Source organism: Ahaetulla prasina, chromosome 8 (genome assembly GCF_028640845.1).
Source record: "Ahaetulla prasina isolate Xishuangbanna chromosome 8, ASM2864084v1, whole genome shotgun sequence".
NCBI lineage: Eukaryota > Metazoa > Chordata > Lepidosauria > Squamata > Colubridae > Ahaetulla > Ahaetulla prasina.
The window spans coordinates 66,626,242-66,652,500 of record NC_080546.1 but is presented as its reverse complement, the minus strand read 5'-3'; the positions used below and the strand labels follow the sequence as shown (position 1 = coordinate 66,652,500).

The window sequence follows — 26,259 nt, the reverse complement described above, 5'->3', positions numbered from 1 at the left end:
GTTCTTCTTTCTCAATCTCTCCTTAATGCTAGTCTTTCCACCATCGGTACAAGGCTCCCATCTTTCTAGGTATTATTTTTTCCCTTCTGCCCACTTTCTCACTTTCTTTACTACTAAAACATTTATGCCTATCCACACTGTGATGGCGAACCTATGGCATGCGTGCCAGATGTGGCACACAGAGCCCTCTCTCTGGACACACACACCATTGCCCCAGCCCAGCTTCAATCACGTTTCTCCATCGCATTTCACTCAATCAATTCCAACTTCTCGCGAAAGAAAAAGATCTCACAAAGCTGGAATTGATTGAGTGAACTTTTTCACTCGCCCGGTTCACAATGGGGGAGGCGGGGTCCTGTCCTCCTCCTGAAGCCCATTACAACGCAGAGCCACAATGTGACCCAATGTGACCCATTGACTCTTTCACCCCTCTGCTGCGGCTCTGTCACCCTGTCAGGGAAGAGGGATGAAAGAGCTGTCACCCTGTCATGGTGGTGGCAATGGGCGGAGCCTTAGTGCAGGAGTGAAGCGCCCCTGCACTTGCCTTTGCGCAGCAACAGTATTCCGCCTTCATCACGGTATATTTGCTGTTGCCGCCAGCAAAGAGGGCTGGGAGAGAACAGTGGGGGTGGATCTTGCTGGGTGGGGGCCATCCCTCAAACCTGGCCTTCCTCCTCCCTCGTCAGTAGGGCCAAGAGAAAGACGGGGGCAGCATAGGGAAGTGCTTCTCTCCTCTGGTGAAGCACTGAGCACAAAAGCCCAGCGCGGGGGGACTGGCCCAACAGAAGCACCCCCACTGGCGAGTTGGACGGTGGAGAGGTCTGGGCCGGCTCTCATAGCGGGACACTGTTTGGCACATCCAGATGCAAGCTGCTGCCTTTAAAATGTGCCGCGGCTTTGAGGAAGCCGGGAAGCGATGGCTGGGGCTGGGGGGGGCAGCGGAGGCGTCAGGGCTGCTCCCCCCCTCCTCAGCAAGCCGGGCCTGGAGGAGCACAAAGAGTTGTGGGCTGAGCACCGGAGGGTCAGAAGGCACACTCCCACATCACCCCAACATATGTTTTCAGCGTGCACTCCTCTGTCCCGAAGTGTGATTGAGTGGGGGGTATGGGGAAGGTAGCAGGGGGAGGGTGGTGAGGCTTCTAGGAGGAGACACCAGCTGGCTTTCCTTTGGGCATTGGGTGGGGGGAAGACCCAATAAAATTCCAATTTCCCCCAATAAATGGGGAAAATAAAGGCCCGGCGGCCTACAGTCCAAAAGGGGGGGTGGGGTCTGTTGGTCGGAGGATCAGAGAGGAAATCAGTTGAAATCTGGGCAGGAGGTTATTCAGAGAGGGATCTGCCTGGGTCTCTTCTTCCCTCCCCCTTAGGTTCCCTCCTCCTGGCTTTCTTCCCTAGCCTCATTTTAAGGGGAGGGGGAAACAAGGTGGGACAATAGAAGCTAAAAGGCTGCAAGGTGGGTTAGGGTTAGGGTTTATTAAAGACGGGGATAGAGAAAAGAAGCTTCAAGGTTTTGGTAATGATCTTCAAAGCGCTCCATGGCATAGGGCCGGGCTACTTACGGGACCGTCTGCTGCCACCGATTGCCTCTCACCGACCGTGCACTCTCATAGGGAGGGACTCTTCAGGGTGCCGTCGGCTAGGCAGTGCCGATTGGCGACACCCAGGGGAAGGGCCTTCTCTGTGGGGGCTCCCACCCTCTGGAACGAGCTTCCCCCAGGACTTCGTCAACTTCCTGACCTTCGAACCTTCCGCCGCGAGCTTAAGACACATCTATTTATTTGCGCAGGACTGGACTAGAATTTTTTAAATTTTTAAAGGTTTAAATTTTAAATCTGGTTTTAATGGGGTTTTATTGTTTATATTCCTATTTTAATATTCGGCCTTGTGTAATAAGTTTTTTAATTTACTGTTTTATTTTGTATATATTTATATTTTTATATGGCTGTAAACCGCCCTGAGTCCCTAGGGAGATAGGGCGGTATAAAAGTTTGAACAAATAAAATAAAATAAAATAAATAAATAAATAAATAAATAAATAAATAAATAACTTTCCCAAGGACACAGGGAAAGTGGAATAAAAATAGGGGTGTATATGTGTGTGTGGGTGTGGGTATGGTTGTAAATAACAGCCCCGGGCTTCAGCTACAAACAACAGTTGCTATTATTTTTGCTGAGAGCTTCTAAGCTACACAGCATTCTTTAATTACTAAATACTAACAATAACAAACCTGTTGTTCCTTGTCCTCCCTCCTCTCCTCAGCCGGGCCCCTCCCATCTCCTGCTATCCGATTCAGAGTCTGATAATGAAGAGGAACGGCCTGGCATGCCTCCAGCCCCCAAACCTCACTCCTACAGCGTGTGAGCACGAAGCCAGTCACGTGCTAGAATTGCCGGCAGCAGATCAGGAGGGAGTTCACAGTGGACGGATCCCCGCTTCCGGAGAATTGAGAGACGACGTCAGCAAAAGGGAGGGGCAGGCCTGGATAAGTGCTGAGTCATGGATCCACACCCCATGGCCTATATAAAGGATCTGTTTTTTGGCATTCCTTGAGTCAAGCAAAGTCTCATCTGGTTTGCTGAAGTCACACCTTGGATTCCTGCCTGCCCTGAGAAATCTGAAAGGAATTTGGCAAAGTTGCAGAGGCTTCATGGCCACGCTTGATACAGACTTCCCAGACCCGCCCGTCGGAGGGGGAGTGGGACATGACAGAACCATAATATACAGGGTTAAAGGAAGGAAGGTGAAATCAGAGAGGGGAAGGGAGGGAGGGAAGGAGGAAGGATGTGATGGTCCTCCAGGTGCTACTGCACTACACTCCCATCATTCATGAGTTGTGCTGTTAAAGAAATCCAGTGTCCAGTGTAAAGAAGTCATGTTGTGAAAGAGTGATTTAAATTCCTCTCAAAACCTCATTATTCAGGTTCACTTTGTGATAAATAAGTGGGTTTTGAATTGCAGTATGGGCACTCAGTCCCTAAAAGGTTCGCCATCACTGCCCTAGCAGTATTTCATAAGTACTTCAGACAGAATAATTGCTTTTCTGTAAATTCAGGCAAATATATTCATGGGAATGTTTCTATTTCCATGTGAAATGCTTTTCACATGAAATGCTTTTAAAACTCTGATTTTTTTGTTGGTGCTGTATATATTTTTCTAAAAGGAAACTATTGTATATAAGAGGCATCAGATATATCCACCTGCAAACATTAAATGTTCCATTTTATTGCATGTGAATTAGAACCCAGACCAAGGTGAGTCATGTGCTCTTGAAAATAGGTCCAATAACTTATTAGGGTCTACACTGACACCTGTTTCATTCAAAGCATGCCTTGCATTACATTTTTTTTACCTGTCCATCTGCACTTGCTGTAGCAAGTCTATTTCCATCAGGAGAGAACCTCACACAGTTAACAAAGCGGCTGTGGTCCTAAAGGAGAAGAAATACACAGTATGAACATTATACTTGGTGAGATGTGCAGCAAACAAGTCTAATAAATAAATAAATATACAGCAGAGTATCCTGCTTCCACAGCTCATAAACAGCATCCTCCAGATGGACAAGATATCTGATATTTCAGTCTTGTCCATCAAACTGCTGAGAATGATTACTGGCAGTTCACGGGAGGACACTAAGAGATCATATTCAGAGGATAGGAATATACAAATTATGTTGTTTGGAGAAATGTTTGGAGAAACAGGGAGAAAAAGGGCGTCTGGTGGCGCAACAGGCTAATGCAGCCTGTTATTAACAGCAACTGCTTGCAATATTGCAGGTTCAAGTCCCACCAGGCCCAAGGTTGACTCAGCCTTCCATCCTTTATAAGGTAGGTAAAATGAGGACCCAGATTGTTGGGGGGCAATAAGTTGACTTTGTATATAGTATACAAATGGATGAAGACTATTGCTTGACATAGTGTAAGCCGCCCTGAGTCTTCGGAGAAGGGCGGGATATAAATAAAAAAAAAAAAAAGGATTTAAGAAAAGTCCAGAATATGATTATCTCTGTGTATCAGGCACATTATTGGTGGAGATGCAAGCAGTCAGTGCTAAATCTTATTTAGCACTTCATAGGCTGAAACAGGAGGCTAGTTTGTGGCCAGCTGGTTCCCAGACAAAGCATGGTACCCATTTTCAACTGCAATAAAGTCAGGAGCCTGCTTCAAAGATGGCAAGGACTGAAGCTTGCATGTTAATCTACGTTATTTCCTAAGCATGGGAAATAGTGAAATACTTTTAGGATGTTGAAAAGGTCTAAAGTTCAAAAATATGCAAATGCTGCTTATATCTAAAACTACTGCATATGCTTGAGATGTGCCTTGTGCTTATACAAAATGTGGGAATCAGGCAGCTTAATCTAGTACAACCCAATCTAGATAGCTTGTTATGTCAGTTTCATGCATGATGCTATTGAGAAACTTTTATGAAATGACTCAGTGGACATGGAGCTGCAATCTTGATTCTCTTCTATACATGAACCAATGCTAGTAACCATATTAATATAGTATAAAAAAGAAAAAATATATAGCTGTGCACAAGCAAGGGAGTATCTGTGCAGTTTGGCTTCAATTTTAGCTTCAGTGAACCAAGAGAGGGAGAAAAAAGATGAGCAAAATTACCTCATTGCTAAGAGTTATACCTCCCTGAACCTTCTGGACAGGCATTCAGAAAAGATCATTGTAAGAAACTATGTTTTTCCTGTGTTGATGTCTTTGTACGACCAATATTACATGCTTATATGTATCTCTATCCTTAACATCAGTGTAGATTTCCACATGTGGAAAAATCAATATACATGGCTTCTCTGCAGGCTTCTCTGAGACTTTTAACATATTTACTACAAATGCTTTTCATCCTGTTTGTACAAAGGAGCTTTCAGAACCCTATTCCAGAAGCAAACCTCACTGACATACTGCAGTTGCAGACCCTCTACAACAGTCCTCCATAAGTAAAGTTGCCTATTTCTCAAGATGTGGAAACTGCTTTCAACTACCACAGGAAGGTAAGAGAAGATTCTGAAAGAAAACAAACTCACACTAATGGTGAACTGGAACTTGAATGGTGGTCCTTCAAAGAAAGCAGCACAGTTGTCATCGCTGCCTGTTGCTAAGCGATAAGGCCTCGTCTGCTTAATGTCCACTGTATTTATTACTTTGTTGTGACCTGCAAGCTCACCTACTGAAGAACCAGTATCCCACAAGAAGACTGCTCCAAATCTATTTATACAAAACAAAGACTTAATATTTTAAAATACACATTAAAGCAACTAATTATGCTCATGCAATTTCAACTTTACTTCTTATGATATAATGTAAAAAATAATGAAATCAAAGGTTTAAAAAAATAAATTTCTATTTGTTCCTCTTAATTTTTTTCTTCCCACAATGTTTTTATCATGTTATTTAGTGTAATTTAAGAATAAAATAAAAAGATTCTCAAAGATGAACAAAAATAGGCTGCAATACCAACTGATTTTCTGCAACAACTGCTAAAGATATGATTAATTCTACACTTCAAGAACACACAAAAAATATTTGTTATCTATAAGCAAATAATAATTTTAAATAAATCTTTGCATGGTGAATACCAGCAAAGCAAAGCATGTATTTCTTATTGACATAATAATGTCTTAAATTATTGCTTTATTTACAAATAACTAATTCCTAAAAAGATATATTCTGTGTATTTATATAAGGAAGCTGGAAGGAAAAATATAGTATTTCTTAGTAGAAGCTCCATATATGGAAAAAAAAAATGTTGACAGCATTCGAAACTAGAGAAGAAAACATGGTGTCAATATTTCTGGACATAAAGGCAGCAGATCTCACTATGGCAAAGCTGAAATCACTTCTCTGTTTTCCTAGATTTTCTCCACCTTTTGACATATAAGAGCTTTATACTCATAGTAACATAAAGAATGGTTGATGCTGAACCACAGTGAAAAGATAAAATGTACATACAACAACAAAGGATTAGATATGACTGCTCATAAAATTCTGTTATATACAGAGATTTCTTAGAATTAAAGGTAAAAGGTAAAGGTTTCCCTTGCACATATGTGCTAGTTGTTCTCAACTCTAGGGGGTGGTGCTCATTTCTATTTCAAAGCCGAAGAGCCAACACTGTCCAAAGATGACTCCCTGGTCATGTACCTGGCTTGACTAAACGCCAAAGGTGCACGGAATACTGTTACCTTCCCACCAAAAGTGGTCCCTATTTTTCTACTTGCATTTTTTACATGCTTTCGAACTGCTAGGTTGGCAGAAGCTAGGACAAGCAATGGGAGCTCATCCCATTACACAGAACTAGGGATTCAAACTGCTGAACTGCCGACCTTTCAATTGACAAGCTCAGCATCTTAGCCACTTAGCCACCATGTCCCTAATTAGAATTGAAATTCTTTAAAACTCTTTAAAGCTTTGGATGTGGAAATTTAAAAACAAAAGCTAGAATTTACAAAATAATTCTTGCACCAACCACTTTCCTGTATTGTCCCACCTCATTTTAAACAGGGATAAGTTTTGATATTTTGAATTCCAACGGAATGAATCCCATTAATTACTGATAGTGAGGATTTAATACAACAAACCTTTTCCAGTAATGCCATTAAAAAGAGAATGTTTTGCTTAGTCAAAGGGGATGCATTCTCAAGAAAGATTCAGCTCTTAAACAAGTAGATTTCATCTGGAAATTCAAATCCCAAAGAAAGAGCTAAGAATAAAGAATATAAGGAATTGAATAGAATTTGGGCTTACTCACTTTTCCCTTCCTTCTCCAACAGCAGCAATTCTCTTGCTATCTTCAGTCCATGCAATATCTTTTATTTTTCCTGCAAATGGCTGATACTCGTATTTTAATAGATGTTCCTTCTGTGTGGTGTCCCAAATTCTAAGCTTTCCAGAGATATCTGCCAAAGCACAAACACATAAAAAAATAATTTGTCAAGCAAGATTAAAATACTGCATATCTATCAGATCCTAACTTACAAAATTTAAGATATACCAGTTCTAAAGTATTCATTTGACTACTATTGAACAAATATTAGTTTTGCTTTTATTTCTGCTTATGAAATCTTTCTGTCAAACTGAAGGCCCACGGGTGACATGCGGCCTACGCAGCCGTCTTGGAAACGGTAAGGGTCGGCCCTTGTAACTTCAGGCCGACCCATCCCATCCTGGTGGGTGTGCATTTCTGCAGGAGACGGCAAACGCACGTGCGCACAGGCCCACCCCATACCATCCTGGCAGGTGTGTGTGCACACAGGAGGCAGGCGCACATGCGCATGCCAGGATAGGGTGGGCTTGTGCACGTATGCGCCTGCCTAGTCCAGTGGGCACATGTGCACCAGCAGCAGGCAGAGTCGGGGGAGAGGCACATGATGTGCAGCACCGAACATGCCTGCTCCCATCCCATCTGTCTGGGACAGGGCAGGTAACTGCCTGGCATATCCCCCAGGCGGGACCACATACCTCTCCCCTGCACCTCTGTCTGTGGCTACTGCTGCCACCGCAAGCCAAGACAAGGTGAGGAGGGTATGGGGCAGCAGCTGCCAGACACCATCGGCCCATCTACTCCATCCCACCTGTTTTTGCTTGCAGTTGGAGAATAGGTTGCCGTTGGTCATCTCGTTGGACCACATTCCCCTTGCGTATCCAATGCACTTCAGAACTGCTGTGGGCTGCTTCCACCACTGAGACAACCAGCAGCTCACGCAGGTCCATTAGGCCACTGCCATCATCACCTGGAGCACCAGGCCCGCCCAGCACGAAGGAGGCAAAGCAGCCAGCTTGAAAGCTTGAGTAGACGTGGTAGAGCTCACCCAGGCCCAGCAGGCAAAAGGCAGCCACCACAATCAGAGAAACCTAGGTTCCCATCGGTGCTATGGCTGCCCAGGCCAAGCCAGGATCGTGTGCCTCCCCCATCTCTGCTAGGCCTGGGTGGCCATGGCGCTGATGGGGATCTGGCTTTCTCCACTCGTGGCCTTTTTACCTGGCTGCTTCACCTCCTTCAGGCTGGGCAGGTCTGCTGAACTGCAGTGGGGACAAGATGCATCAGGTGCACAAAGGGAACACGCTCCACGCACAGGCCAAGGGAAAGACCCACAAGAGGGCCAAGGAGGAGAAGACCAGTGGCGATTTGCTCTCCAACTGCAAGCAAAAACGGATGGGATGGTGTCTGGCAGCAGCTGCCCCACATCCTCCTGTCTTGACTCGTGGCGGCAGCAGTAGCTGGAGGCAGAGGCACAGGGGAGAGGCACGCAAGTCCAGCCTGCTGGATGCGCTGGGCAGCCACATGTCCAGTGGTCCGCATCACTTGCCTCCCCCTGCCTCCATCTGCTGATGCTGCTGTCACACATACTGCTGAGACGGAAAGCCCGGTGGAGTGGACTCCAGAATCACAGAGTGCACCAGTTGAAGGGCTGGAAAACATCGCCCCCCCCCATGCACAAAGGGCAGCAAGCGAGCGATGACTGATGGTTTCTGACACCAGCTCCTCCACCCCTTGCATTGCCTCGTGGCAGCAGCACCCCCACCCCACCCAATGTTGCCTCACCTCACCTCCTGTGGGATGAGTCTCCCACCCACCACCCCACCCGCCAGAGACCTCTGAATTCCTTCCCCAACACTGCCTGGCCCACACAAGTGACGTCAAGCTGGCCATGCTCCTCAGGCCATTTCCAGTCACCCATTACCACCCTGGCCACACCTCCGGTCCCTTGAGGACAACCAAAATGCTGATGCGGCCCACAACGAAATAGTTTGACACCCATGATGTAAATGTTAAACAAAAGAAATGAGAGCATTAAGTCCTGTAGCACTCCACAGGTGAAAGCCCATAGACTCCATCACTTCCCCATTGCTAATGCCAATTGAAACCAGCATAAGGAAATCTAGAGAACCACTGTAACATGGTGACCTTCCCCTCCAAGCTACTGCAATCAACAATATTGAAAGCTGCTGAGAAATCAGGGAGCATGAGGGCAAATGTATTAGCCCTATCCTGCCAGATGGCCTGGACCTTTATATAGATATTAAATAAAATCTCCTTAAAAAAGAAGTGTTAACTAAAATCCACTTCATTTGTAAAACTAACCACTTTTTGTCACTTCACCATGCAGGCACTTTTCAAAATTTACAAACATGCAATTACTCCCTCAACCGCAGCTTTATTTACATTTTTTTGGTCAGATCCCTATTGTGATACTGCCATTCAAGTGGGGAGGGGACCCCAGATCCTTATAAAAGTTTATAACTTTTACCCTGTCACTATTCTGCCCTGTGCTTTGATTTACCTTGGGGGATGTACAAGGGGGGAAGGCCATCTGTTCTCTTTCAGTTTGGAAGCCTCACAGAAGAAACACATGGGAATGAATCCTTATCTCTTTCTCAAGATCACCATTTCCACAACATCTTCCCACCTGTGGATTGGCTCATTCAACATCAAACTGAGGGGAGGGGTTTCTAACCACTTTATCCTAAGGGAATTGCCTAGGGGGAACTCAGACCTTGCTTTGCTTTTGTCTTGCAATCACTCCCTTTCAGTAAAAAGTTCCTTTTGAAATGCTGCTGTCTCAAGAGTCTGTACTTTCTTGATTGGGGAGTAGAGGCAGGACCATACACTTTCACTGCCTGGGCTGAATCAATAAAGCATCTCACTGAGAATAATCATATGCTTTTATCTTTAGAGCTTAGAAGAATAAATTCCTATTTAAGCATATACTTTGTGGATGAAATTAAAACATTTATCTATTGTTTTCTATTTAAAAAGTTAAAATAATTCTCATTTAGTTACAAATTGGAGGAAGTTGACAACTTTTCTAATGGCAGAAAGGAAGATTTGAACATCTGCTTAATTTACATAATTTATAAAGCGCCCCAAATTCAATTTAATGCAAAATGTATGTAACTGTGGTTATATTATTGCAGGAAACATAAATAAAACTGCACTGCTGATTTAATAAATAAGCAAAAGAAGCATGTCAATTCTTGGATTTACCGTATATACTCGAGTATAAGCCGAGTTTTTCAGCACGTTTTTTGTGCTGAAAAACGTCCCCTCGGCTTATACTCGGGTCTATACGGCTTATACTCGAGATTTTTTTTTTTTAAGCCCCTCGGCTTATACTCGAGTATATACGGCTTATACTCGAGTTTTTTTTTTTTTTCTTTTTTTCACATTTTACCGGACGGCGCGGGGAAGCCCTGCCGGTGCAGTGAGAGGCGGGCGGGGAGCCGCCAGCCTTCTCAGCTGAGGGAGGAGGGGTTTCAACCGGTAGGTGCCTCATTTCCCACCCTCGGCTTATACTCGAGTCCCCAGTTTACCCCAGTTTTTGGGGTAAAATTGGGGACCTCGGCTTATACTCGGATCGGCTTATATTCGAGTATATACGGTAATTTGTTTTCTTTATGGTAAGAGAAAGAAAATCACTGCAATTTTTAGAAGGCAATTTCATTCTGGGGCTAAAATACCCCAGGGACATTTTGCACCAAGAAGGAAGCTATTATGTAATTTTTATACCACAACAATATCTGCATGTACAGTGTGCTTAAATATCTATGAATCTTTTTGAATTTTCAATATTTCTGCATAAATTTGACCAAAAACATGATTTGTTCTCCACACAAGTCCTAAAACTAGCTAAAGGGAAGAAGAAATCAGTCAAAAACATTAAATGCCTTCACTTATTCATTGAGGAAAATGATTCAAAGCCACATATTTGTATTTGGCAAAAGCATGTGCAATGTTCAGTTCAGCAGGAGGGAAAATTAAGAGTTGGGGGTTTCAATCAATGGAATAATAATAGGTGGGAGGATGCTTTATTTAAAGAACATCATTCTGGGTGTTCATTATCAAAGTCTGAACTTTACAATACAATACAGGGATGTGGGAGGCTTAGGAGGTCTAAGGACCAGTGATGAAATCCTACTGGTTCGCACTGGTTCGGGCAGACCAGTAGTGATAAAATCTACTGGTTTGGTGAACCAGTAGTAAAAAAAAGCTACTGCTTGGTCTGAACTGGTATTTCTGACGATCAGCTGTGCCACATGATTTATATTCTAAATAGTGCAGCACAGCTGTTACCCCCCCCCCCACTGTTCTACTTACCTTGTTAAGTGTCCTTTTTCCGAATGAAGCGTGCGTTCTGCGCACACTGCGCATGCACGTGCAGGTTTGGCAAACCGCAGAGGATTTCACCCCTACTAAGGACCTCTGAAAACTTCTGAAAAAGTGTTTTTGGTGCTCACCAGGCTGGAAAATCTATTTCTAAAGAGTTTGAATTTCAGTCCACTGCCAGGCAGATCATGTACAAATTGAGGCAATACAATAACACTATTAGCCTCCCAGGAGTTATAGGAGTAACCAACCAAGATCACACCAAGAGCAAGGCATGTAATACTCTTGGAAATCACCAAGAACCCAATAACAATGTCTAGAACAGCAGTCACCAACTGATGATCCATGAGAAAGTTTTAGTGGGCCACAGAAAAATTATTTGCATTTTTTATGTTGCACTAAATCAGGGGTCCTCAAACTATGCTCCCTGGGCCAGATACGTGCAATGAACACTTCTGTTGCTGCATAGAGTCTCCCCCTTTGGTGTCTTTTTGTGCGGGTTGGAGGGGGGCAGAAATTCCAACTTGGGGTCTGTTTCAGCCTCCTGATGCGGGGCTTTGGGTGAAGTCTGGGGGGAAGTGCCACTGGTAGTGAAGAGTCGGAGGGCCTTGTTCCAGTGGGACTGCATCATGGCCTGGAACTGGCTGACCATCTCAGCCCATTGAGGCTCCAGGCGCTGGTACCTGGCCTTGCACTCCCACAGGTCTTTCCTCTGCTTGGAAAACCTATGCTCGTACTCCTCAGTGAGGTGCTTCTGCTGAGCCTCCTTCTTGGTCAGATCCAATTTGAACTGAGCTGTTTTGCCAACTCTTTCTCGTGGCGATTGCTTAGCTCCAACAACTGCTTCCTACTGGGGCCCTAAGGAGCCTGGGCAGGGAGGCAAGGAGTGGCTGGCAGAGAAGGAGCGAATAGAGCCGGCCAGGCGCCCCTCGACGTGAGTGACATTGGGTTGGCCAGGTCCACCCAGTCACATGACCACCTAGCCATGACCACCCAGCCGGTCATTAGACAGATCATATTAGTGGTCCGCAGGATTTAAAATTATGAACTTAGTAGTCCTTGAGGTCCGAAAGGTTGGCGACCCCGGTCTAGAAAACTAATGTCTTGTCTTGCATTGGCAAATGTGAGTGTTCATGAAACCCCCATCAAGAGAACACTGAACAACAATGGTGCAGATGGTAGGGTTGTAAGGAGAAAGCCACTATTTTCCAAAAAGAACATTTCTAGCTGAGTATAATTTGTCAAAGACCACAAGAATAACTCAGAAGGCTGCTGGAAAAACATTGTGTGGACACATGGGACCAAAATCGAACTTTCTGGCTTAATTGAAAAATATTATGGTGAAATTGGTTGAAAAGCAGCCTGTTGTGACCCAGGTTCCTGGACCCGGACTCCTGGACTCGGATGATTCAGAAAGTGAGGGAGACGACCTGGCAAGCCCTGCTTCTCTTGGACCCTCTCCCTCCCTGGCACCCACTCAAAGGGAGGAGGAGGGGCCAGCAAGGCCTGATTCTCCCAAGCCTTCTTCTGATTTGGCAACGCCCCAAGAACAGTTTTGGAGTGATGCAAGACTGCGCAGACGTGACCGGCGCGCACAGCAGAGGAAGCGTTGGGATAAAGCCAAGGAATGATGGTCATGCAGTGACATCTGCAGAGACTATAAATAGGAGGCGGGACTTCCTGGTTTTTTGTCTTGGACAAAGCAATGAATTTGCGCGGGCAAACTGTATCAATGGAGGGAAGAATATATTCGTGAGTAATTCTGGCCTTATCTATAATTTCCTCGTTATCTCCAGAAACTTGGCAGGCCCGTGGGTAGACGTGGCCAGGACATTTATCTATGTAAATAAAGTAGAAGAGAAGGCCTTTGACTGACTCTTTGTTGGGAGTATTGGGGGAGGAAAACAGAACACAGCCACTGCATTCCAGCATAAGAACTTTATCCTATCTGTGAAATATGGTAGTGGCAGTTCCATAGTTTGGCCCTGCTCTTCTACTTCTGGAACTGGTTGGCTTGCCATCATTGATGAAACGATGAATTCTGAATTATACCAGCAAGTTCTACAGGAAAGTGTCATTGTATCTGTCATGAACTGCTTAAGAGAAAGTCATGCAGCAAAACAGCAACCTAGAGTATACAAATTATAGGATCAAAGAATGATCAAAGCAGAAGAAATTTAATGTTTTGGAAAGGCAATTCAAAATCCTAACCGTAATTCCATAGAAATGTTGTGGAAGGACTGAAGCAAGCAATTCATGTGTAGTAAGTTAGCACCCACCCCTCTCCTAGAAGAATGAAATATTTTAGGAAATATTTAAAAGGCAGAAATGGACAAACTAACAAAGGAACTCAAGGAGGAAGAGGATACAGAATATTATAAAGTGTGGTGTAGATGGTATGAATGGTTGAAAAATAGGAAAAATAATAAGAAGAAAGATGAATATCATGGTAAAATGTAGATGAAATAAAGGACAGAGAATAAAAGTAGATTAAGATAAAGTTAAAACATGTGTAAATAGCAAGAACGGACCACTTTGAATGAGCTGATAAGAAAAAATGATATGTATATATGTTGTATGTTTGTGTGTTGTTTTAATGTGTTTAAAATAAAAAACTTTTAAAAAATAAATAAAAGGCAGAATATTATCTTTCCCTGGATGAGAAAGTGAGAAATATGCTCTTGGAGACAAAAACTCAGCCCCAGCTCCCTGCCCCCAGCAGATATTTTGGTGCCAGTTTATCTACAAGACTAAAGACTGGGCCAGCCTAACTACAAAACAAAAGACCTTCAGCTCCAGGATGATGGGATTATCCTTCAGGGAAAAGCCCTTCAGCCGCAATAGGAATGGGAGTCGTTGGCACAGCAAAAGTTCTGAACACCTTGGACCGCTGTCTGGTGGGAGGAAAATTTGTCCAGCATGTTTGCATTGGTTGTCTTGTAGAAAGTAATTGCATACACAAACACAAAGACACACCATTCAGAATTACACCGAGGCTATCCCCTTCACCTACCTCCACAGAAAGCTTCTCCTAGCTTGGTTTTTTTTTCCTTTTTGCTCTGTGTCATTAAGGCTGAAGCAGTCATACCTCTCTGCCAATTCCATGGTGGGAGGGGGCTTGTCCCTCGGCAATTCCATCACTTGAAGAAGTAGCTGAAAAGAGATCTCCAAAACCAAAGCCCTGATTGTGATGCTGCTCAGCTGCCCAGTAAAGCAGGATATGTTGCACTGGTGATCTCATTAGTAGGAGTCCCAGGGTTCATTGTGTGTAATTTTTAAAAATACTAAATAGCCTGGATTGCACAATGGCTAATCTCAATTTCGCCTCAAAAAAACCATGGATGCGCACACACACACACAAAAAAAGAGCTAGGGCAGGTTCAAGAAACAACCCTTTGGAAATGGGCAGCCTGTAGTTATTTAAAGGAAAACCATGGCTGTGAAGAATTTTGGGGCTTGTGCTTGCTTGATACCTGACTGTAAACTCACAGAAAGTCAAATCTCTGAAAATAATTGACATAAAAAATTGGATATTGTAGATTTCTTTCCAGAACTTCTGCCCTGGTTGCTAGACCTTCATGACTTGAAAGCTCTCCTTTTGGGAGCCACTGAAGGAATCCTTTTCTGCTACCTCTATCAATGCCTTCCCCTTTGCATCAGAAAAATTAAAAACACCAATCAAGTCTCCCTGATCAGATCAATTCCTAATCTTGGGCCAGAAAAGGTATTCAACCCACACTTTTATGCCCCAAAGGGGAGATTGTAGAAAGTTAGCACCCACCCCTCTCCTAGAAGAATGAAATATTTTAGGAAATATAAAAAAGGCAGAATATTATCTTTCCCTGGATGAGAAATTGAGAAACATGCTCTTGGAAACAGAAACAGCTCCAGCTCCCTGCTCCCAGCAGATATTTTGGTGCCAGCTTATCTACAAGACAAAAGACTGAGCCAGCCTAACTACAGAACAAAAGACTTTCAGGGAAAAGCCATTCAGCCACAATAGGAATTGCCCTTCACTGCATCACCCAGCAAAATTCAACCAAGCCTGGGACACAGACAGCCTACAAAGTTAACTATAACCCCCGAATAGCCCCCTGGGAGTCTGACAACCAATAGAATATATTTCTTGCACAGGAACAGAAAGCTCAAGGGGAAGGCCCAAGAGAGAGTGTATATATATATATACATATATATATACATATATATATACATATATATATACATATATATATATATATATATATATATATATATATATATATATATATATATATATATATATATATATATATATATATATATATATATCTTCCATGTGTTCAACTGCACCAGGACCATGTGCTTAATGGTTCTGCTCCATTAAACCAAACCATCTTTCCAATGTTTCCAGTGCCTTTCTCCCCACTTGGAACTGAAACCAGATGGATATTTTTTCCAACACATATGAAGAAGTTCCCCAACATCCCTGAGAAAAAAGCTGTTCTGCAAGGAGGATATGGGTTAAAATTTTTCCAGTTGGTATGTAGGACTAATCAACAGTTATTGGAAATATTTAATTGAAGTTATTGCTGACTGGGGTAGGGGTATTGAAAGCAAAGGTTCATATACTTTGCCATATACAAATATGTATATTGGATCATTTTCCTCAATAAATAAATAAATTTGTGCGGACAACAGATGATATTTTAGGTCGTATTTATGCAGAAATATTGAAAATTCAGAATTTTAAGCACTACTGTTCTTGTCCTTGTCTCCTCTCCAAGATTAGCTGATAGCACACAGAAGGGGGGGGGGGGTGGAAGGAGAAATATGGCTTAGAGTAGGAGCACATCTAAATCAGTGGTGGGTTCTAAAAAATTTTACTACCAGTTCTGTGGGTGTGGTTAGGTGGAGGGGCATGTGACTGAGTGGCCAACTTGACATCAGTTGCACACTCAGTCACATGACCTACCATCACCAAGCCACACCCATCGAAATGGTGGCAAAAAATTTTGGGACTTTTCGACACTTTTTTTTTTGACACTGGCCCCATATCCAGGTCGGGATGCAGTGAGGTGGCACTGGTCATCTCGGCTTTCCCTCCATTGCCCTTACTGGCCAAAAAGTGCCCCTTCTCACCTCTGATGGGCCTTCCCCATGGTTGCAGTCGGAGCACCCCACTCCTGCTGGTGCGCTGAGCTGGACCAGCCGGGTCCTATCCGCAAGATGAGCGTGCAGGAGAAAGGCTTCCCTCTGGACCTCAGGGGTGGTTTCACTGAGGAGGTGCCCAGGCACCTAGTCAAGAGGGTGACCCTGTTTCCATGGCTGGCAGGCCAGGCTTTTCGGCCAGGAAGGGCCACTGAGGGAAAGCATGAAGCAGCTTCCTTCTTGCCAGCCGACCGGAGAGCTTTTTGGCATTGTTGTTGCTGAGCTCCTGGAGACCCACACTCATGCTAGCCCGCATGAGTGTGAAACCAGCCAGAGGCAAGCTGGGCAGGCCAGGGGCAATGGCAACAGCAGAGTCCAGCACTCGGGGAGGGCAAGGTTAGTGTTGTGTCTGCGCCCCCCGAGCCGGGCCTCCTGCCAGAAAGTGACTTGGAAAGTGAGGGGGAAGGGCCGTCAGGACTTACCTCGGGACCACCGGCTTCCCTGGCTCAGCTCCAGGAGCCAGAGGCAGGCCAGGTGGAAGAGATAACGAGGCCTCCGTCCCCTGACTCTTCCCCCCCCCCGGCCACGCCTTCAGACCCAGCTGATGGCAATCAGGCTTGGTTGGACTCTAGGTTTCGTAGGCAGGAGAGGAGGGAACAACAGAAGCAGGGGTGGGGCAGGCCTAGGAAGTGCTGAGTCATGGAGCCACACCCCACAGGATATAAAGGCAGCAAGAACTGCTGTGCCTCTTCGTGTGCCTGATTAACTAAGAGCTGAAGTTTGTTCCTGGGTGACTCATCGGCATCGAGGGAGATAACAGAGACACTTGGCAGATGCTCGCTATTCTGCTGCCAGAGCTGCTAGTGCCGGCTAATTAAGCCATCACTCGGACGGAAGCAAAGGAGGACAGAACAGTTAGCATGCTTCCAGCCCTGCGCAGCCTCTGCCAGCTCAAGGCAGCGGACTCAGCTACAGCCCAGACGAGCTGAGGAACTGCGGGGGAGCCTCCCACGTGTTGCACCCCACACACTTGTTTACCCGTTCCAGAGAGCTCGGGCTACGCCTCCCTCCAACCCAGCCACCTCCTTGGTGCCGTCGCTCCTGAGCAAACTCTTCCATCCTCAGCTGTTACGAAGAAGCAGCAGCTCCGGTTGCACCATGCCCACTTCATTCTCTTTGAGAGCTGCTTTGCACCTTGTTTGCTTCTTTTCCACCCAGCCGCAGGCGCAGGGTGCTGCCACCATCTTCGCACATGCACAGCTTTCTTTTCACCAGCTGAAGGACTTTTCGGTGCCTTGCGGCCAGATGGCTGAGAGGCTCTTTTGCCAGCCAGCCACTTCCCAGCTCCGGTCAGTTTACCGTCCGACAGACACATTGGATGGGTGGGCAAGCGAGCAATGACCGGGGGACCAGTTCGGGGGTGTGACCAGGCTGCCATTAGTACCCATTCGGAGAACCAGTCCCTAAAGTTACTACCTATTCAGTAGAACCGAGCCGAACCAGTAGGAACCCACCTCTGATCTAAATCCACGAATGAAACAGTAAAAGAAACGATAACTTGGGCAAAAAAACTTCGGTTGTACCATAGAATTAGACAACTGGGAAAAATTGTGGGGAAAAAATTATAAATTGACATGTTGGCAGCATATAGAGAAAATTTATATAAAACGTTTTATAGATGGCACCTGCCACCAGCAAGACTAGCAAAAATGTTCCCAAATAGATCACCAGAATGTTGGAAATGTAAACAGACACAGGGAACATATTTCCACATGTGGTGGACTATTCCATCGGCACAAAAATATTGGATAAAGATAAAACATTGATTAGAGGAAATGGTAAAACAGCAATAAAAGTTAAAACCAGAGCTATTTTTATTAGGCATACTAACAGGGAAATGCAACCAAAAAATCCCATATTTAATCCTACATGTAATAATGGCAGCCAGAATTGTATATGCACAAAATTGGAAAAATGGAAACATATCCTCTGAGGAAATGGTAATAAGGAAAATATTAGATTGCACTGAGATGGACAGGTTGACAATGGAAATTAAGAACAAAGGAGAAACAGAATATTATTTAATTTGGGATATATGGCATAATTGGTTAGATAGTAAACAGCAGCCTGCATATCCCATGGTTTCAGATTGAACGATCAGACATAATTACAGAAACATCTGGTAAAAAGAAGGGAGGAAGCTTATGCCTATATATTAACAGCAGCTGGTGTCAGGATTTAACTGTAATTTACAAATTCTGTGATGACAATTTAGAGACTTTAATTATCAACTGCAAACCATACTATTCACCTGGTGAATTTTCCTCATTTCTTCTAATTGCTGCTTATGTCCCACCACAAGCCTGTGTAACGAAGGCATTACGAACTCTAGCTGACCAAATCATGGAGGCTGTAGCCAAATACCCCGATTCACTGGCCATTATTTTGGGAGATCTAAACAAGGCAAACTTAAGGAAAGAGCTACCAAAATACTTTCAGCATGTCAATTGTCCCACTAGAGGCAAGAATACTTTAGACCATTGCTACACAACAATAAAAGATGCTTATCGGTCTTTACCACGAGCAGCTGTAGGACACTCTGATCATTGCATGATTCACCTTGTACCTGCTTACAGGCAAAGACTTAAAACCACAAAACCAAAAATTAAATCAGTGAGGACCTGGACGGAGGAGGCAAAATTAAAGCTACAGGCCTGCTTTGACTGCACTGATTGGAATATTTTTGAATATACCTCTGCAGACCTAGATGAACTCACAGATACTGTAACATCATATGTCAGCTTCTGTGAAGACCTATGTGTACCAACAAGGAACTTGCGAATATACAGTAACAACAAACCTTGATTCACACCCAAACTTAAGCAGCTACATCATTCCAAAGAGGAAGCCTACAGAAAAGGTGATAAAATGCTGTACAATCAGGCCAGAAATGTATTAACAAGGGAGATCAGAGCAGCAAAAAGAGGCTACTCTGAAAAGCTAAAGAATCAGTTCTCAACAAATGAACCAGCAAACATGTGGAAAACTCTTAAAAATATCACCGGCTATGGCAAACCTTCCCAGGCTGAAGGAAATCAACAACTGGCAGATGACCTGAATGAGTTTTACTGCAGGTTTGAAAGGAAACTACAGCCACCTATCTCCACAACCCCCATCTCAGACAAACCAACAACAGCCAAGCCTCCTACAACTGACCCCATCCCATTGGCTTCACAACCCCTAGTGATCACAGAAAAGGACATGCAGGACCTATTTCACAGACAAAAGCCAGGAAAAGCTCCAGGCCCAGACAAGATAACTCCTTCTTGCTTAAAAGTCTGTGCTGACCAATTGGCCCCCATCTTCACCCATATCTTCAATAAATCACTAGAGATGTGCTATGTTCCTTCCTGCTTCAAATGCTCTACTATCATCCCAGTGCCAAAGAAGCCCACCATCAAGGAACTGAATGACTATAGACCAATTGCTCTAACATCTGTAATCATGAAAACCTATGAAAGGCTAGTGCTATCCCACTTGAAAACCATCACGGATCTGCTGTTAGACTGCTTGCAATTTGCATACCGAGCAAATAGATCAACAGATGATGCTGTTAATATGGCTCTGCACTACATCCTACAACATCTTGAATCTATGCAAGGGTCCTCTTTGTAGACTTTAGTTCAGCATTTAATACCATCATTCCAGATGCTCTTCTAACTAAGCTAAACCAGCTACAGGTACCTGAACAGACTTGTAAGTGGATCACAAGCTTCCTAACAAACAGGAAGCAGCAGGCGAAGCTAAGCAGGATCACATCAGATACCTGTACAATTAACACAGGGACCCCACAAGGCTGTGTGCTCTCCTCACTTCTCTTCTCTCTGTATCCCAATGACTGCATCTACAATGATCCATCTGTTAAACTACTGAAGTTCGCAGATGACACAACAGTGATTGGTCTCATTCGAGACAATGAGGAATCCGCATACAGACGGGAGGTCAAACGACTAGCCTTGTGGTGCAACTTAAACAATCTGGAAATGAACACATTCAAAACCGTAGAAATGGTGGTAGACTTTAGGAGAACCCCTTCCATACTTCCACCTCTCACAATACTAGACAACAAAGTATCAACAGTAGAAACCTTCAAATTTCTAGATTCTGCCATATCGCAAGATCTAAAATGGACAACTAACATCATGAACTCCTGTGCCTTTTCCAATGTGTCGATCCAAAAAAATTTTTAATGCCACGATATCAACATCCCCTCTGGGATGAGCCATCAGAACATCACTCTATATTTTAGTAATTGTGAAGATAGGAAGTGATAACTTCGCCTTTGCTCTCTTACTCTTTTGGGAATCTGTTTTAATACAATAATCTCCTTTCCATTAGACATCAGTGGTTCTTCTCGTGGTTTGGTATAAACTTCATCTATTTTCTTCCTAACAAATTTAACATGGACTTCTCTTGGAAGTCTGTTCCTTCATGCATAGTTAGTATGGATTCTGAATGCCTCATCAATTTCATTTTCTAGTTCTTGTTTACTTTTTTGTACTATTTCAGCTAGTAGCTCAGCCATCAATACTGGGAGATTTTCTTCTTTGTTTTCAAGAATATTTTGAAAGCAGAGGTATACCATCGATTTCTCCATCTCCAGATCTATTATAGCTCCTTCCAACTCCCTATGTTCCGCCATCATTCTATTCATTTCCATGTCCATTTTTTCCCCATATGCTCCTAGTTTAGCCTCTACCAATTTTTTCTTTTATTTGTTCTTATTTATTGTCTCTTGCATTTTACCAATCTTATCATCAAGTTTTCTTATCTCCTCCTTTATCTCCCCCTTTACTTCTCCCATATCATTTTTAATGTCCTCGTGGTTAGTTGTCATAACCTCCTGCACTTTTAGCATTGTTTCTTGTTTCGCTAATAGAGTTCACTGCATCTGTTATAAATTAACAGTAGAACCAACTTTTTCACCCCCCCAACATGGCTTCCGCCTACTTTGATCCTGAAGGGGAAGCTGACATTGAGGTTATTTTTTTTCCCCTGCTTTAGAGATTGTGGTACTTATGCTAGTCATTTTAATATTCCTGAAAAAAAATTTCCACTTGCCATATACTTTTTTCACCTTTTTTCTTTCCGTTATGATATTCCTAAATAATCTCTTATTTATAGTATTATATAATAATATAGTATTATTATATTTTATATTATATTATATATTATTATACAGTATATATATATTATATATACACCCCAGGTCTGTGTGGTCTCCCCACTTCTCTTCTCTCTGTATAGCAATGACTGCATCTCCAATGATCCATCTGTCAAGCTACTGAAGTTCGCAGATGACACAACAATGATTGGTCTCATTTGAGACAATGACGAATCCGCATATAGACGACTAGCCTTGTGGTGCAACCAAAACAATCTGGAACTGAACACGCTCAAAACCGTAGAAATGGTGGTAGACTTTAGGAGAAACCCTTCCATATTTCCACCTCTCACAATACTAGACAACACAGTATCAATAGTAGAAACCTTTAAATTTCTAGGTTCTATCATATCACAAGATCTAAAATTTATTTATTTATTATTTAAATTTTTATACCGCCCTTCTCCCGAAGGACTCAGGGCGGTGTACAGCCAAGATTAAAACAATTAAATATACAAAATTAAAATATCAAATAAAATACATATTCAATAATGGCCAAATTAAAACCGTCAGATTGACCCAAACTAAAATACCCCATATAAAATTATTAAAAATTCCAAAATTTGAAAATTTAAAAATCAAGCCAGTCCCGCTTGGATAAACAAATAAGTTTTCAATTCACGGTGAAAGGTCCGAAGGTCAGGTAGTTGGCGCAAACCGGGGGGAAGTTTGTTCCAGAAGGTAGGTGCTCCAACAGAGAAGGCCCTTCCCCTGGGGGCCGCCAGCCGACATTGCTTGGCGGACGGCACCCTGAGAAGACCCTCTCTGTGAGAGCGTACGGGTCGGTGGGAGGCATAAGGTAACAGCAGGCGGTCCCGTAAGTACCCGGGCCCTAAGCCATGGAGCGCTTTAAAGGTGGTAACCAGAACCTTGAAGCGCACCCGAAAAACCACAGGTAGCCAGTGCAGACTGAGCAGGAGTGGTGTTACCCGGGAGCAATGTGAAGCTCCCACAATCACCCACGCAGCTGCATTCTGGACTAACTGGAGTCTCCGAGTGCACTTCAGGGGTAGCCCCATGTAGAGAGCATTGCAATAATCCAGACGAGAAGTGACGAGAGCATGAGTGACCGTGCATAAGGCATCCCGGTCCAGAAAGGGGCGCAACTGGCGAACCAGGCGAACCTGGTAAAAGGCTCTCCTGGAGACGGCCGCCAGGAGGTCTTCAAACGACAGCCGTCCATCCAGGAGAACGCCCAAGTTGCGCACCCTTTCTGTTGGGGCCAGTGACTCGCCCCCAACAGTAAGCCGCAGTTGCAGCTGACTGTACCGGGGTGCCGGCATCCACAGCCACTCCGTCTTGGATGGATTGAGTCTGAGTCTGTTTCTCCCCATCCAGACCCATACGGCCTCCAGGCAACGGGACAACACTTCGACAGCTTCGTTGGGGTGGCCCGGGGTGGAAAAGTACAGCTGAGTGTCATCAGCGTACAGCTGATAACTCACCCCAAAGCCACTGATGACCTCGCACAACGGCTTCATATAGATGTTGAACAGGAGAGGCGAGAGAATCGACCCCTGAGGCATCCCACAAGTAAGGCGCCTCGCGGTCGATCTCTGCCCTCCTGTCAACACTGTCTGCAACCGGTCGGAGAGATAGGAGGAGAACCACCGGTAAACGGTGCCTCCCAGTCCCAAACTCCCCAACCGGCGCAGCAGGATACCATGGTCGATGGTATCAAAAGCCGATGAAAGATCTAACAGGACCAGGGCAGAGGAACAACCCCTATCCCTGGCCCTCCAGAGGTCATCCACCAACGCGACCAAAGCTGTCTCCGTGCTATACTCGGACCGGAAGCCGGACTGAAACGGGTCTAGATAAGACAGCTTCATCCAGGTACTGGGAAAGCTGCCACGCCACCACACTCTCTACAACCTTCGCCACAAAGCGAAAGTTGGAGACTGGACGGTAGTTACCCAAAATAGCTGGGTCCAGGGAAGGCTTCTTGAGGAGGGGTCTCACCACCGCCTCTTTCAAGGCGGCGGGAAAGACCCCTTCCAACAAAGAAGCATTTATAATTCCCCGGAGCCAGCCTCGTGTCACCTCCTGAGTGGCCAGCACCAGCCAGGAGGGATACGGGTCCAGTAAACATGTAGTGGCATGCAACCTCCCCAGTAGCCTGTCCATGTCCTCGGGAGCCACAGAATGAAACTCATCCCAAACAACATCAACAAGTCATCTCACCCGGATCATCACAATCTTGGTCCAAACTATCCCGAAGCTGAGCGATTTTATCGTATAGATAACCACTAAACTCTTTGGCATGTCCCTGCAAAGGGTCATCCCGCCCCCCCTGGTGTAGGAGGGAGCGGGTCACCCGAAACAGGCCGGCAGGGCGGTTATCTGCCGACGCAATGAGGGTGGAAACGTAGGAATGTTTCGCCACCCTCAGTGCCACTAGGTAGGCTTTCGAAAAAGACCTAACTAGTGTCCAATCAGCCTCGGAACGGCTGGACCTCCAGGTACTCTCTAGGCGTCTTCTCCAGCGTTTCATCTCTCTCAGCTCCTCAGAGAACCAAGAAGCCAATTGAGATCTACGCCGGGTCAGAGGCCGCAAAGGCACGATACGGTCCAAAGCCCCAGCCGCTGCCTGTTCCCAGGCCGCAACTAGTTCTTCGGTCGTGCCGTGGGCAAGATCCTCAGGAAACGGCCCAAGCTCCGTCAGGAACCTCTCAGGGTCCATCAGGCACCTGGGACGGAACCAACGCATTGGTTCCGTCTCCCTGCGGTGGTGAGCGGCGGTCTGAAAGTCTAGGTGGAGGAGAAAATGATCTGACCATGACACCGGTATCGTCACTAAATCCCCTAATACCAGATCATTAAACCACTGTCCAGAGATATAAATCAAGTCCAGTGTGGACCCCCCACCCCGGTGTGTGTAGGGCCATCAGTTACTTGAATCAGGTCCAAGGCCGTCATGGAAGCCTGGAACTCCTGAACTACCGTTGACGACAAGCCGGCCGATGGCAGGTTGAAGTCCCCTATGACCAAAAGTCTGGGGATCTCAACCGCCACCCCGGCAAGCACCTCAAGCAGCTCAGGCAGGGCTGTAGTCATGTAGAAAGGAGCCAGGTACGCGATCAACAGACCCATTGTCAGGCTGCCTCTGATTATAACTAGGAAAGAATACACCTTGACTTCATTTGCAAATAAAGAAACGTACTTTTACTAATTACATCTGGATTGCAGCAGGGTTAAGTTGAATCTGAGACAGAATATGGCTGACAATCTGTATCACCCTATTCCTCCCTCCTCTGTCCCAAAAGGTCATCAGGTCTGGTCCAATGCCAGCTCCTTCCCAGGGTCCCGTGGTAATCTTCTTCCACAGGACTCTGGTTGTCAATCAAATCAGGAATGCAATGTCCATTAGCGTTCGCGCCCAAACATTCCTGTGAATTCAAAACATTAATCTCTCCTCCCACCTTAATTATGTCAGACCGACACTCTTAAAGGCCCCTCTCTTCTTAACTTGAATCCAATAGCTATTTATATTAGAAATACAATCCCATTCTATCTAACAACTGAAATACAATCCCCTTCTATCTAATGACTGAATATAAGGAGTACAAAGAGATACGAAGATTGGAGTGGAGGCTGACACCCATCTGATTCTTATGGCCCCACTTCACAAGAAGGGATTCACAACCGGCTATCTGAGGCACAGTGGACTCTCTCGGCTCCAGACTTTCTCTCATCACAACCGCCACCCCTCCACCTCTACCCTGGGCCCTCGGTTAATGGAATGCTCGGAAACCGGAGGGCACAGTTCAACCAGGGGCACACCCCCTTCTGTGCCCAACCAGGTCTCCGTAATGCCCATAAAGTCCACGGACTCCCCCTGAATAAGATCACAGATCAGGGGGGCCTTATTGACCAAGGACCGGGCATTGCACAACATCAACCGGAGGCCTGGGCACTGAGAATCCTGACCTTCCGGGGAACAGGTAAGAACTGAGGGGCCGGAGCACGTTATCGCTTTTAAACAGTGAGCCCGTGCTCCCAGAAAATGATACGGCCCCTTGCTTCTGCCATATCTGCCCCTCCCACTTACCGTACAGATAGAACCAACCTCTACGCCTGGAACGAACCCCTCACCCCGCTCCCTCGGACCAGATAAAATGCCATGAACAAACCCCGGGACTGGACCTACCCTCCCCGACGGGTTTCCCCCCCCTCTTCCCTCCCCCCCTTTAAAAAACACTTATCCCTCCCCCCCTATTTACAAAACCCCAAAGATTCTTCTTCCTCGCATACCACCTCTCCGGGTCCCAAGACCCCTCGTTAAGGCAGGCCCTTGATAACCCAGAGGGCCATTCCTGTGAGGCGGGGGAACCTCGCAGTCGGAGAAGGTCAGCAGACTTATATTTCATGCAAAAGATTATAAATAACAGCAGGAGAAAAGGGGTTCCCTAGCCGCTCGATGATATCGCGGCCTACGGACAAAGTCAGGACAGTCACAAAACCAAGGCCAAAATGGCCGGTAGGGGCAATAGTCAAGATGGAAGTTCGGCTGATGGATTCCGCCCGTTAATGCCGCCCATAATAAATGCAGCAAAGTTTTTGCCCACTAATGCCGCCCATGACCAAATCCAAGGCCGTCCAAATTTGATGCTGCCAGTACCGGAAGCAGAAAAAGGTTTTCAGCCGCAGATGTCGCACGATGTTATATACAAAGTCAGCTAAAATCGAAATCCTGCCCGCCTGAGCTACCTGTGTCCAACGCCGCTGGTATTAATGCCGCTGAAAATAATACGGCAAACAGTCCAGCCGCCAGCCGCTGATGACAAATGTGGCC

The 26,259-nt window shown here is 45.2% G+C and overlaps 1 protein-coding gene across 3 annotated transcripts in view; it reads right to left on the bottom strand.

Annotated features, from left to right (window-relative positions):
- WDR1 (WD repeat domain 1) overlaps positions 1–26,259 on the bottom strand; it is a 106,797-nt gene that overhangs the window by 39,454 nt on the left and 41,084 nt on the right. For all 3 annotated transcript variants that reach the window (XM_058191986.1, XM_058191985.1, XM_058191987.1), the window contains exons 4-6: positions 6,758–6,905; positions 5,034–5,214; positions 3,351–3,428 (exon numbers count right to left, since the gene is read on the bottom strand). In XM_058191986.1, the coding sequence (XP_058047969.1) occupies positions 3,351–3,428; positions 5,034–5,214; positions 6,758–6,905 (407 nt within the window). The remainder of the gene's footprint in view (positions 1–3,350; positions 3,429–5,033; positions 5,215–6,757; positions 6,906–26,259) is intronic.